The sequence below is a fragment of the Pelophylax lessonae genome (genome assembly GCF_965119305.1).
Source record: "Pelophylax lessonae genome assembly, chromosome: 3".
Lineage (NCBI taxonomy): Eukaryota > Metazoa > Chordata > Amphibia > Anura > Ranidae > Pelophylax > Pelophylax lessonae.
The window spans coordinates 547,032,001-547,046,530 of record NC_138770.1 but is presented as its reverse complement, the minus strand read 5'-3'; the positions used below and the strand labels follow the sequence as shown (position 1 = coordinate 547,046,530).

Below are 14,530 nucleotides of genomic sequence, written 5' to 3'. Positions count from 1 at the left end.
TGTGTGGCCTGTACAGTCCGAATTGTTCTTTGCTTGTTTTCCTGTCACACCAAAAGTAGCGCAGGATCCTTTTTCTAACTCAATTTGCTCCTATTAGAACAGTTCCATTGCGCTTATTTGGGATGCGACTTGTCATGCGACATGTGCTCTCAAAGTCTGAATGCATGTCACACCAGTGTGAACTGGGCCTAATTTCTACAGGGATGTAGACACTGCAGCTTTCCTCATTAGTGCATCAGGTGGTAATATTGAACACAGACCCTCCCATTCAGCAATCAGTTTGGAAAGGACATAGTGAAATAAATAGCTATTTCTTTAGAGCAGAAAACTGTAGAAATCTGCAACAACTTTTGTTACAATCCTTGCAATGTACATTGTTCACTCACGGGGATTGTTTTGTTTTAACAAAAGTGAAGCTAAACTTTAAATCATTTTTAATTCACTTTCAATATGCTTTGACATTTGCTCATAAAACTACCACAGCCCCCTTACTCCTTGCATATCATAGTCCTCTCTTCTTCTTGGAGTGTCTAATTGCTGTCTGTGCTGGCCAAGCTCCTCTGCCCCTCCCCACATACTTTAAGTAGCTACAGGGAAAAAAGAGAAGGAAATTACCATTGCATTCCATTATCACCACTTGCTGGTGGCGGCCTACATCACATTAAAGATGACCGCACACAACAGCAGTGTCAGGGCTCTGGGACAAGGGAGGCTTTTACAGGTAATAAACATAAATGCACAATGACACTGTTTCTTTAAATAGAATAGAAACAAATGAGTCAGAGGATTCTAAGAATATTATATTTCTCTAAAATGTTATAGAAACATTTTACTTTGTCCTGTACTGAATGTTATGGCATAAAAATGAAATTATTACCTACTTTATAGTCAGACATGCTATTAAAATGCTAAATTTAACACAATAATTAACAACATCATATTTTCCTTTTTTCTTTCTGGATGAAATTGGATAGGAAGCAGTATCCTGCCAAAACATTTTGCATGCAGTTATCAACAATCTACAGTATAATGATCTTGGTGAATAATTAGAAAAAGCACTGAGGCCACCATAAATATAAATGTATGATGTATTTATAGTTGGGGGCTTTTTCTGTGCTAACTTACTAAAGAATAATGCATATTGTATAAATAATATTGTACAAAGGACAGCGACAATGTGCATACAACTAATTCACAAATGTAGTTTGCTAATAAGTACTGTACGTGATCTAGTATCCAAGCATATGCCTGATGCTGGCATGTCTAGAATGAAAACTGGATTTTATCATATTTTATTTTATTTTGAAGCTATTTTACATCTGTTAGCTATTTTGCATACGCTTAAGGGGCACTACAGTATAATACAAAGCACCCAATGACATTACTGAATGTCACTGTAAAGAAAACAATAAAAAGTAAACAAGCCAAGTGGATTTCTACTAAGCCATTGTGCTTGCTTCATCATTCAAACTATTAGCACAGCATGTGCTAGAGCTGCTTCTTTGTTTAGTGCATGCACCTTTCATCATGATAAACAGAACTGGTGCTCAATGCTCAGTTTTTTTAGTGTAACATAATTTTGTTATACACATACCTTAAAAGATAACCATGGGTGAGTGATGGTCATTGAAATATTTAAAATATAAATAAGCTTTACAATACTTTCTTACTGACCTCAGTAGCTACAGGCACTGCTGAGTGATTCATCCTCAAAATTCACAAAATAACCAGTGTTCTGCTCTTTCCCACTTCCTGCGCACCTGCTCTGTGTTTACATTAGAACAGTTGCCTCCAAACTGCAGCCTGGGGTTAGATGTGGACCTTTGCTTGCCTTTATCTGGCCCTTGGGGCACTATTCCACCAACTGACACCAATGATGTGGTCAGGGCTGCTTATAGAAATTGCGGGGCCCTGTACAAACTACCTGAAACCCCCCCAAGAAAATATTTAAGCTATATTTTGTTAGAAATACAATAACATCATTACTAGCAGGCACAAATACAACATAACTCACGGAATTCCTGCTAAATCTAAAAGATGAAAGTGAGTTGATAATTAAATCTCTGTGTGTGAATGAGGTCTTGGGGCTCATGGGTGCTGTGGTCTGTGAATCAGTGGTTCTTTTATGTGGCTTGAGCCACCTGGAGCTGTACGAACACAGCTGCAGGTCTTAATTTGACAGACATAAGGATGCAGGTGTACAGCCCGAACACAGACAGTGTGCATTTGGGGACCGCTCACCTGCACACCTGTCCGAAGAGGTCCCGCGGCTGTGTTTTTACATAAACTCATCTGCAATGCGCTGCGTCCCCATAGAATGACAGGTGGCCCCAGCCCAAACCCCTCCTTCATGCAACCAGAGTACCTGTGTGAATGAGCCCCTAATTATATTTTTCTAACCTAAAAAACAGATCTCTCCAGCTATGTGCTGTCACTACTAAGAGGGATTCCATCTTCATCTGGTCTTCTCTCTAGGTTCTTGGGCTCCAGTCATTTGGTCAAACTGCAATGATGTAACTCACACGCATGCGCGCGTGGGTGTCATGGTCACAGCACAGCTCTCTCAATGGATGGTATGTCATCCTTTGAGAGCGCAGTGCACAAGCGCTGGTGGAATCACCGGCTGCTACGTTTAGGAGATTTTCACTGTACCTACAAGTAAGCCCTATTATAGGCTTACCTGTAGATACAAAATAAAAAATGGAGCCAGATCAGTTAGTAAATAGGTAAATAGAAGGAGTTGATACATGGATGCAGAGGGAAATGACAGTGAAGAGGAGAAGAAGCAAAGTTGCATAGATCAGGAAGCAGTCTGGGGAAGAGGAGTGGGAAGCCCAGCTACATAAAGCACAATAAACTACAACAGGGACAAGATAACAGGCAGCTATGGAACCTGTGTAACAGTAAATTCTTCACCCCATGGGAATGCAGCTGATCAGCTGTGACTGTGTCAGGAAGATAGAGCAAAGGGGGAGAGAAATTAAAAGAATTTACAGGCTTGGATAAGGAGTATAGGAATAACTGCAGGGAGAGAAACAAAGTTACAGAGATAACAAACTCTGGAGCAGAGCTAACATTAGAGCTAGTGCTGTGGAGGGGGGCCCACACAGGGAGGGGGTTTAGTGAGGGACAACTGTCTCTTTCTCAGCAGATAAAACCTGGCAGCAGGGAGAGGGGGAGAGATTAGCTTTCAGCTTCATCACTAATCCACCTCCCTGTGTTGGCCCCCCATGTGCTTGGGCCCCCTACAAGAGGACCAGTGGACCCCCCTATTAGCAGCCCTGGATGTGGTGCTAGTCCCTCTACTGACACCCTTAATTGGGCACTATTTCTCTGATTAAAACCAATGTTAAGGAATTGATGCAGGGGCATTTTCTATGCTCACTAGCCACAGTCCGGCCCTCCTACAGCTTGAATGACAGTAAATTGGTGCTCTGCTTAGAAAGTTTGGAGACCCCTGCATTAGAAGGTTGACAGGCTGCCAAGTCAAGGCTGGAAGGGTGGAGAAAGATCAGCTTTTGGGAGAAAATAAAGTAAAAGTGCTTTGTGTTGTAAAAACTCTATTTCAGGAACCTTTAATCCAAAGGTTGTTTTTACCTGACATGATCCTTTTTTGTTTGTTTTTTTTGGAAGTTCTGCAGTAGTTCGCATACAAAAAAATATTCGGAAAGATCACATATTCCATTTCCTAAAGGAAAACCACATTATGCACATGAAATATTCTGTGCATATTTTGGCGTTTCCAGTTACAACAAGGCATTTTATTGACTTCAATATGCATTTTATTACAGTGTATGTGATACTGGAATGCATTTTTATTAACATTAGATGTATCTGAACTGCAGGATTTGTGAGAGGCTCAAGCTGAATGATAGAAAACACATGGATTGTGTAGCTTTCAGCATTAAACTTTGTTGAGAAAATACAATGTGCAGAATATGAATCTACAGAAAGTGTCAGAGCTCAAACTTGTACGCCAAAAGATTACAGATGGTCCATATAAATCAGAAGATTCAATGAATTTATGAGGGGGGGGGGGGGAACTACATTACATTTGCCAGTTGCAGGTAGAGACAGGTCATTTAAATATGCCAGTCATACTACACCAGTAATAAATACTGTAAGTCATGCAACCTCTTTCATATGAGCAGTATTATACAAAGTTTTTTTTTTTTCTGGAAATAATTGTTCTTATTGCCTGTTTTCAAATGTAAAAAAATCTTAAGCAATCGAAACAAAAGTACTTAAGGTTGAATTGTAGCTTGCAATATGGAAAGAAAAATACAGTATACTGTATATTGTACTACAGATCTTCATTGTATGTGCATCTGCACTGTTTTTTCCTTAGTCCTCTTTCAAAGTATTAATATTAGTCTTGCATTGTATATGATGACATCAGCGTGCAATCGCTGGCTGGACCATTGCAGAGAAGAGGCTTTGGTGGACTGGTTGCACAGTGTGGTAGAAGCCTGCCAGAGCAAGAAAAAAGGTAAGTATCACAGCTTGTTGCTCCACCCTTAAAATGTTTAACACACTGCTGTAATCTGTATGCTCTGATGTACTTTTTCTACTGTGGATTTCCCAGCTCTATATGCTGTGCTGTATATTATATACTTTAAAGAGACGAGAACTGGAACACTTTTACCAGTCATAGCGCTGTAGCACCCCCCCCCCCCATCCCGATCCCCAGAGGCAAATAGGATAAGGACCAGACATACAGCTGTGTCCCTCCCTTGGGGAAGACTGAATTCCCAAGGTCACTGCTAATTATTTATACTTTCTCCTAGCATGTACCACTGGAAATAGACCTCCTGGTGGTTGGCCTCTGGCTATTGTCTCCCTCAGTAAGCAAGCAGATTTGACCTCACTCCAGATAGTGAAGGATAAAATGTATCTCTTTATTGCTTGTATAAATCGAACATAACATGAACAGATGAGCCAAAAACAGTTGACGCGTTTTACGATTTAAAATCGCTTAATCATAACTGACAATACAACTCTGCACGTGTTGTTTAAATAGTACAAATAACAGGTGAACACAGTGAATGACTGATTAGTAACTTTAGCCCTTCAGCTATCTTCTAACATCATAGCAAAGACCAATCCCATCGGTGTGACACACACTAACCAATCTATTTAAGAAACATCACATAGACACAAATACTAAATATTAAATATTAAAACAAACTAAACAGGAAGATTTTAAAACAAAGAAACTGGTGTAGCATGTGCTTGAGTCCTGATAAATTTAATAATCAACAACGCATGAAACTATAGAAAAATATAAATATTAGGGGATATGGCATGCAGGGCACAGTTCTCCACACGTGGTGGACATGCCCAAAGGTGAAACGTTTTTGGATCTGGATTTATAATTTTATATACCCACACAAGTTCATCTACCCAAATCCCCTGAACAAGCTCTGCTAAGGCACTCCTTTGAGGGGGTGCCGGGCAGAGCTAGAAGGTTAATAGCATTTATTTTTACAGCAACCAGATTGGCGATTGCCAGATCATGGAGGTTACCGACCATCCCATTTGATCTTGTGAAACATAAATTAACTTGGATCATGCTTAATGAATGCTTATAGGCAACCCTCTTGGACAAAAGGGCCCAGTTTGATAAAATATGGAAACCCTGGATCCATTACCTGTCTGCTCCATTGTAATTCAGCTGTTTTACTGGCCATGATCTGGAGGTTCAGGGGCGCACTCATCTTTTCTTGGGATGTTCTTCTTCTATTACTTTTCCCTGGAAAATTTTCTTTTCCATTACCTTCCTTTTCTGTCTCTCATCCCTTTTATTTCCTTATTTCTGATGTTTAACCATGTTACAGTTGGGGGGCATGCTATGCCCCATCATACTTTGGGCTGTGAGCCCGCCCCCCGCCCCTGGTCCTTAGGTTATTGGGGTCTGGTGAGGAGGGTGAGCGGTCCCTGCCCTCCGGGGGTGCCCAGCTGACAAGTGACAGACTGCTCGTTGGGCATACCTGGTTCTTGAATCTTCAGGCCCATGTGAATGACATTCATGGTTATTTCTAGTTTCTGTGCAATGTTTTGCTTATATTGATTGCCAAGTTCTCATGCTATACAATTTTGAAAATGATGCTGTCCGTATGTCATATTTTGTTATATTGTGTTACTGTTTGATTCTGAAAAACTCAATAAAAATCATTGAAAATGAAACGAAAAAATATAAATATATGTGCTATATTCATTTTTTATTTTTTACACATTAGTCATTTATAGAAAAAAGAGGACACACAGACCCATCAATGCAGTGTATCTAAGAAAAAGACCTCCTAGTGGTTTGTGTCTGACTATTGTCTCCCTCACTATTGCCAGGGACATTCTCCAGCCACAGGCAGAAGCAAACAATAACCAGAGCCTAGGAGAGATCCAGAGATGTATAGTAACTAAGTAGAACTACTTCACTACTGTACTTAAGTACCGAAAGGCGGTATCTGTACTTTCCTAGAGTAGAATTTTTTTCTCCTACTTCCAGTTTTACTTCACTGCATTTTTTCGATGATTTCAATACTTCTACTCCGATATTTTTTTTTTTGTGCTGCATAGTTACTCGTTACTATTATAAAAATTACCACTGCCAGAACAGTAGATGGCAGGTTTCATGAAGCTCAAAACATGTGTATTATCACCGCATACGAAAATAAATGCTACTGTATGTATAAATAAAAGCTTCATTTGAAATAATAAAAAACAATATAATGTTCAAACTTTTGACTTCTTTCTTTAATAACTACATAACACAGTACTTGTACTTTTACTTTCAGTACTTGAGTAGCAAAATTAAAAAAAAAACTACTTGCAATACTTAAGTACAAAAAATGTTGAATACTTTAGTACTTCTACTCAAGTCACTTTATGATCGAGCACTTCCACTTCTACTCAAGTCACTTTTTGATCGAGCACTTGTACTTTTACTCAAGTATGGGTTTCGAGTACTTTATACAACTCTGGAGAGACCCAAGAAAGGCTAACTATCAGTCAGGCTCAGGTTCATTACAGCTTAGCAACTCTAAACTCCAACCAGATGCACCTATAGTTAGGTGAGTTGAAATTGTGACCGAAATCCATCAGTTGATCACACCACTGCAGCCCTGGAGCAAACAAAGAACTCTTAGTTTTGGGTACAGGAAAACGATATACAGCAGGAAGGCACTTATATGGTAAAGTAGTCAGTGGCTAAGAGTAGAATGAACAGTGTTGTCTTGCATAGCATGAATTGGTAGATATTCCATATATTGTATTCTGCTTCCCATATAGTTCTTCTAGTTAAAGTTGTGCAAAAGACACTGAAAAAAACAAATAACCTAGATAATTTTGAAAACCATCGCAAATATCATAAAAACTTCTAAATTCTTTATGCTGTATCACCTGAATCACAAGATGTTAAAACTAAAAAAGTGTGTGTTTTTATCCACCCAACCATATGAATGGCATTTAACCATCTGTGAAGGAATGCAGCTTGGAGTTAAGATTATACTGGACAAAGGCATGTTCAGACTTACTCTCAAATCCTCACAATATTATATCTATGTGGTTGGTAGCTTAGTGTTTTCATACTAGCCTCAGCTTATGAAGAACTAGTAGAATAAATGTGGACAAAGAAAAGCATTCAGCTATGCCTTTGTATTTATTTCGAATGCCTTAGGGCTGAAAGCATTTCAAATATATTATAAATGTGGTATTTTCATTTCTTTTGAGGTAGCAAAGAAAACATTAATTTTTCACATTGGCAGAAGCAATTATTTGTTAGATCCAACTTGTGGCTTAAGGTTAAAATGCTGACTTGCAATGTACAAGAGCTTCTTGGAACTGACGCAAAACTGTAATGTCTTGGAGTCTGAAGTTAAGATGGTGAACTTTCCTAACTAGACCATAAAAACCATTGGACGAATCTTTGTTATTAAATAGCATTTTAAATTACTTTTTTTCTGTATCCTATTATTTGTTTTAAGTAAAAAAAATTCATTTTATGGTTGCAGTCTAGTCATATGGCAATTAAAATCCTAACATTGCTGTCTACTTTAAGGCCCAATCATTTTGGGGACAATAGTCTCTTGCCTAGCACCAGATCTCTTGGCAGGTGTGTTTGGCACAAAAGAGGCCAGCAATATATAACCATATCAACAATTAAAAACTAACTCAACTTTCCTGGGCAAAAAAAATAGCAAATAAAAAAAATAATATAGTACATAGCAATAAAGTATATAACCCTGAAACTGCAGAGGCTGATTGATAATTATAAAGTCTCTCTCATTCCCATTTATTTTGTGTGTGGCAACAAGGATGGCCCAAAGCCTAGGACAGCAAGCCATTCCTCTGCTCCCCTCTCCACCAAGGGAAATGTTTAGCAGCAGCTTGAGACTGTGCTGTCCCTTGTAACCTCTTCCATGTTAACTTTGCCTGATGTACTCAGTGAGGGTTCTTCTCCACTGGAAAATCGGGAAATGGGCACTGAGTGATCTGGAGTCAGTGGCTTGGAAATGTACCAACTGTAAGTGCTTTGGCACAAATATGGAGAAATATTTTACTGGGGAAAGTAAATTTGGTTGCTCTGAATATATCAGTGTAAATAAAAATGGGTGAGAGTTCAATACTACATTTGTGAAGTTTTAGGTTGAACTAAAGGCTTATTATTATTATTTTTTTTAAAGTCTCGTGAGAGGTTAGAACCTCACCCTCTTTATTTGTCCTAGTGATCACTGTAACAAGGACTATTCCAAATTTTGAATTTTTACTAGAACAATATAGAGAAAATGTGGACACTTGATCCAAAGCCAATTACCCAAAAGGAGATTTCCTTCAGTTTGAAAATAATTTCCTTCTATTTTTAGTTGTAAAACAGATGGAACCCCCCCCCCCAAAAAAAAAAAAACAAGACAAAAAAAAACTATCCAGGATCATTTCCTACTCTATCTCAAACAAAAAAGGAAAAAGGTTTTGGGTTTAGATTTTTTGTTTTTCTAACCCAAGAATGGCAAGTGGGCTCAGAGAATCAAACACATTAGGCTAAAATAATTGAACAAGATCAATGAATGGTGGTTTTGCAAAATTGTACTTGAATCTATCTAGCAAAACATACAGGGATGTAATCAACTCACTAAGTCTTGATATATGTGTGCACCAAACAAAGACAATGGTCAACAAACCTGCATGAGTAAAAAAAAAAAACCTGTATGGGTAACTATCAATAAAACCTGTTTAGAGGTAATAGTGTATAAAATCATATACTGTACTCACATTTACTGTAGTCTTATTCATTTTATTTCTATATTGCTTTTTTTTTTTTTAAACAAAAAACTAACATTATTCTAAGTACATATATGTAGTGGCTATGTATTATGTACACAGTGTATGATTAAAAAAAATAATGAATTTTTCTTTTTGCTCCTTTTAGAAAAGAAACTTTCAAGGAGATTGTTTAGACTACACTCCCGACACCCCGATGGTAGGTCTCCACTTCCCCAGCTTGCTGGAACGAGAACTGTTCGCAGATTTCGAGGCCAAGTTTCTAATCTTGGAGAAAGTGCAAGAAGAGTTAACCATGCTGCGCTCAAGCCCATTGTTCGAAGTGAAGAAAATAAACACAGAGGTAAGGAAAAGTACATAAAATTTTGAGCATTGTCATATATTAACAAATCTTTAAAGTTACACTAACGGTAAATTAAAAAAAAAAAATTAAATAAACATCTGAATGAAAAACTCTGCATAATTGGCTAGAAGACATTTTTGAAATCCAGTATCCAGTACTCCAAGTACTCCAAGTACACCAAGATGGCATGTTTTATAAATTTCCCTTATCTGGCACAGATGATTTAATAAATATATTTCTAATTTATCCAAAAGTGCTTTAAACACATGCAATCCCCAAAACATGACTTGTAGGGTACATTGGAAGATTGGATAAACACTGGAAAAATGGTAACTTTTCATTTAGGATCTTTCTAGGTTAAGAGTTATGATTAGAGATATATTCCACCTTTTGTAAAAAAACAAAAAAAAAACTTTAAAGGCACCCATATAAAAAAAAAATAAAAAATTGTGCATGTATATATTTTTTGCATTGGAGTCTGCAAAGCATTGCAACCGTGATGAGTGAAATTGGGTGCAGTGCACAGGCTCTTGAAAACTATTGGACAGTCATTTGGTTATGTGGTGACTTCACTGCACTGTGTGCATTGAGAACTATGAATCCCTCTGGCACAGTGGGAGATGGGACTTTGAGTTTACTATTTACAGAACATTTCCTTCTGAATGGGTGATGTGGCTGTATTGGTGGAGCCATACACAGCCAGGCTAAAAAAAAAAAAAAAAAAAAAAGAATTGAGAGAAGAAATCAGATAAGAGGGGCAGGGAAGTTTGGGGAGGGGAGGGTGTCAGAGAGTGACCATGTTTCATGTTATACCATAAATGTAGCTGCTGTTACATGAAACAAGCAGCTTAGCATGATTTACTATGCTGTAACAGATCAAAGAGAGCCCTGTTAATGCTATCACATATAGTACCCTTTTTTGTGACATTGACGCAGTAAATGCTTCTTTATGGCAATTCGACCATGCAGTTCATTTGTGTTCAAGTATCATCATATTGTGCTCCTTAAACACAACCACAATGTCTTTTTCCAGGGCAGCCTGTATTTCTCCTGAGGTTACCTGTGGGTTTTTCCTTGTATCATGAACAATTCCTCTGGCAGTTTATGGCTGCAGTCTTTCTAGATCAACCTGACCTTGGCTTGGTATCAAAAGGATCCAGAATTCTACACTTAATAGATGATTGAACAGTACTTCCTGGCAAATTTAAGGCTTTGGATATCTTATTATATCCTTTTTCATCTTTATAATGTTCCATTACCTTGTTACACAGGTCTTTTGACAGTTCTTTTCTGCATTCCAGGGCTCAGAATCCAGCCTGATCAGAGCATTCATGTGAGAGCAAGCAAACTCATTGACAATTTATACACAGACACTAATTTTAATTTAAAGGTCACAGAACCTTTAATTACCATTTTAACCCGTGTGTGCCACCTTGTTTGTGTGTACCCAGTCCAAACATTTCAGGGTTGGTAAACTTTAGATCAGGACCTTTTAGGTGATTTCTGTTATCATTATGATTTAAAAAGGAGCCAAACAACTATGTGATAATAAATGGCTTTATATGGTCAATACCCTTAAAAAAGTTTTTTTATGGCATAATCCTCCATATTTTCAATATTAATGCCAGAATTTCACAATTTCTGACAGGGTATGCAAACGTTTGAGCGCAACTGTATGTAATACTGTGTTGTGTGTAATGTGCAGACTATGTGCGTAATGTGTAGATTGTATATATGTTTGTGTTGTGTATGTAGCACCCTGCTAGATAGGTGCTAGGAAAAGTATGGTTTTGGCCCTGTCTGCTTATCAGGAGGGCCTGATCTGTTAGCATCTGTCACATGCCTCCAGGTGTGATCTGTTGAGTCTGGGGAGTCTCCCCACTGTATCCAGTGAGGGATCTTGTTGGGTAGTGGAGGAAACCTAGCCAATAGTACACCAGGGTTTATGACTGTCCCAGTGGGCGGGGTCTGCCGCAATGCACCCTGGAATTAGAAATAAATATGTGGGGAGCATGTGACAGAGCGTTTTTTGGCGGAAGCATCAGTCCCAGGAGGAGGTGTCTCTCCTTCTGTAAAGTGTGAAGGTGGTCCAGGCAGTTGGCCTAGGGACTGGAGGTTGAGCTGAGCCAGAAGGGATCCAGAGTTGCTGACCAAGTGGAGCTGCTGGGCAGAATTCTTCAGGAAAAACAGTATCGTGAGAACTCAAGAACTGCCCAGGGGTCTGCCTAAGAGAGGGGACCATTCCGGAGGGGTCAAAGAGGATCCAGGAGCCAGCTAACCAGGTGGGAACAGTGAAAGGGGGTGCCAAGTTGTTAAAGTTGTTAAAGTTGGGGAGTAAAAGGGGGCGGCGCCAGGAAGGGCCCTGAAGTGTTCAGCAATACAGTTTACTCTAAAGTCAGCTACCTCAGGAAGGAGTGTTTTGGGGAGCTTAAAGGGACTTTTCCTACAGTCAGAGGTGAAGTTCCAGTATCTGGTCTTGCAGAGGCCAGCGTCAGTCAGCGTTAACCAGCATCAGTCAGCGTTAATCAGCGTCAGAGGAGCGCTAACAAAACGCCAAGTAGCATTTTTCAGTGTCCCTACCTAATTGTGCATAGTTCAGTTTTTGGACCCCCAAAAAACCCCCAAAAAACAAAGAAACTGGACTGGTTCTTGCCTAAGGTGCTCACACTTGAAAACATGTCTGAAGGTACTGTTGTTGCTAGCGGTAGCCCTCTGGAGTAGGGCTACATCATGTGTGATGTTCAGATTGTAAGTGTGATGTTCAGGTTATGTGTCATGTGCATGTTTGTATGCAATGTGAAAATTGTGCGAATTGTGCAGCCTAAGTGTATGTTTGTGTGTAATATGCAGATTGTGCCTAATGTGTAGACTGTGCATATGCTTGTGTGTAAATGTGGAGATTGTGTATATGCTTATGTGTAATGTGCAGATTGTGATTTTTTTTGTGTGTAATGTGAAGACTGTGTGCAATGTGCAGATTCTGTGTATGTTTGTATGTAATGTGCAGATGCTGTGTATGTTTGTATGTAATCTGCAGATTCTGTGCATGTTTGTATGTAATGTGCAGATGCTGTGTATGTTTGTATGTAATCTGCAGATTCTGCGCATGTTTGTATGTAATGTGCAGATTCTGCGTATGTTTGTATGTAATGTGCAGATTCTGCGTATGTTTGTACGTAATGTGCAGATTCTGTGTATGTTTGTACGTAATGTGCAGATTCTGTGTATGTTTGTATGTAATGTGCAGATTCTGTGTATGATTGTATGTAATGCACAACCTGTTTGTGTAATGAGCGGATTGTGTGTAATGTTCATGTGAGCAGGGTTACTGAGACAGGGGGCTTGCCCACTAGAGGGTAGGCTGGACAAGCCATTAAAGTAATTTTCCATGTAGCACTACCCACGCAGGGGCCGCTATAGTTACCTAGTTCCTTCGTGAAGAGTGCAGAGGCTAATAGTTACGCAAATAGTCCATTCACTCTGGCTCCATTAAACAGTCTGGGGGATGTCTTGTTTAGATTTATTGCTTGCAGATTTTAAAAAAGGAAAGGGATAAGGGGCATGGGATACTCCAAAACTGACGGAGGACATTCTTCTATTAGCAGTGGTGACTGGTGAAGTTTTAAGATGGTGGGGCGCAAGACCCTGCCCTTCCATTTTGACCACTCCCATTTCTAAGAAGCCCCACCCCTTATATACTCCACCCATTTTGTCCCCTGTATTTTGCTTGCGTGAACAAATTCTCCCAATATATCACATATTAAGGGGTCCATCAGTACTAGTATATCCCATAATAGGGAGCAGGGGCCCTATTATGGGATATACTGTGAGAGACACCCTATTATGGGATACACTGACTGAGAGTGGCACAAACTCCACAGTACAGACCCCCCCCCAGCACAAACCCCTCAAGCACAAACCCCTCAAGCACATACCCCCTAGCATAAACCCCACAGTACAGGCCCCCTAGCATAAACCCCACAGTACAGGCCCCCTAGCACAAACCCCACAGTACAGGCCCCCTTTCAATGCAGTGACCAGCGTACATGCCCCCTTTCAATGCAGTGACCAGAGTACATGCCCCCTTCAATGTAGTGACCAGCATACATGCCCTTTCAATGTAGTGACCAGTATACATGCCCCCTTCAATGTAGTGACCAGTATACATGCCCCCTTCAATGTAGTGACCAGTATACATGCCCCCTTCAATATAGTGACCAGTATACATGCCCCCTTCAATGTAGTGACCAGTATACATGCCCCCTTCAATGTAGTGACCAGCATACATGCCCCCTTCAATGTAGTGACCAACATACATGCCCCCTTCAATTCACAGTGACCAGTATACATGCCCCCTTCAATGCACAGTGACCAGTATACATTCCCCCTTCAATGCACAGTGACCAGTATACATGCCCCCTTCAATGCACAGTGACCAGTATACATGCCCCCTTCAATGCACAGCGACCAGTATACATGCCCCCTTCAATGCACAGTGACCAGTATACGTGCCTCCTTCAATGCACAGTGACCAGTATACGTGCCTCCTTAAATGCACTGTGACCATTATACATGCCCCCTTCAATGCACAGTGACCAGTATACATGCCTCCTTCAATGCACAGTGACCAGTATACATGCCTCCTTCAATGCACAGTGACCAGTATACATGCCCCCTTCAATGCACAGTGACCAGTATACATGCCCCCTTCAATGCACAGTGACCAGTATACATGCCTCCTTCAATGCACAGTGACCAGTATACATGCCCCCTTCAATGCACAGTGACCAGTATACATGCCTCCTTCAATGCACAGTGACCAGTATACATGCCCCTTTCAATGCAGAGACCAGTGTGCGTGCGTGCCCCCCCCCCCCCCGAGACTTTACTTACCTCTGGTGCCACCGCCGT

At 40.0% G+C, this 14,530-nt stretch overlaps 1 protein-coding gene across 1 annotated transcript in view; it reads left to right on the top strand.

Annotated features, from left to right (window-relative positions):
- Positions 1–14,530, top strand: part of FNDC1 (fibronectin type III domain containing 1) — a 304,707-nt gene that overhangs the window by 117,392 nt on the left and 172,785 nt on the right. Inside the window, exon 2 of the mRNA XM_082249137.1 lies at positions 9,425–9,619. Within this exon, the coding sequence (XP_082105263.1) occupies positions 9,425–9,619 (195 nt within the window). The remainder of the gene's footprint in view (positions 1–9,424; positions 9,620–14,530) is intronic.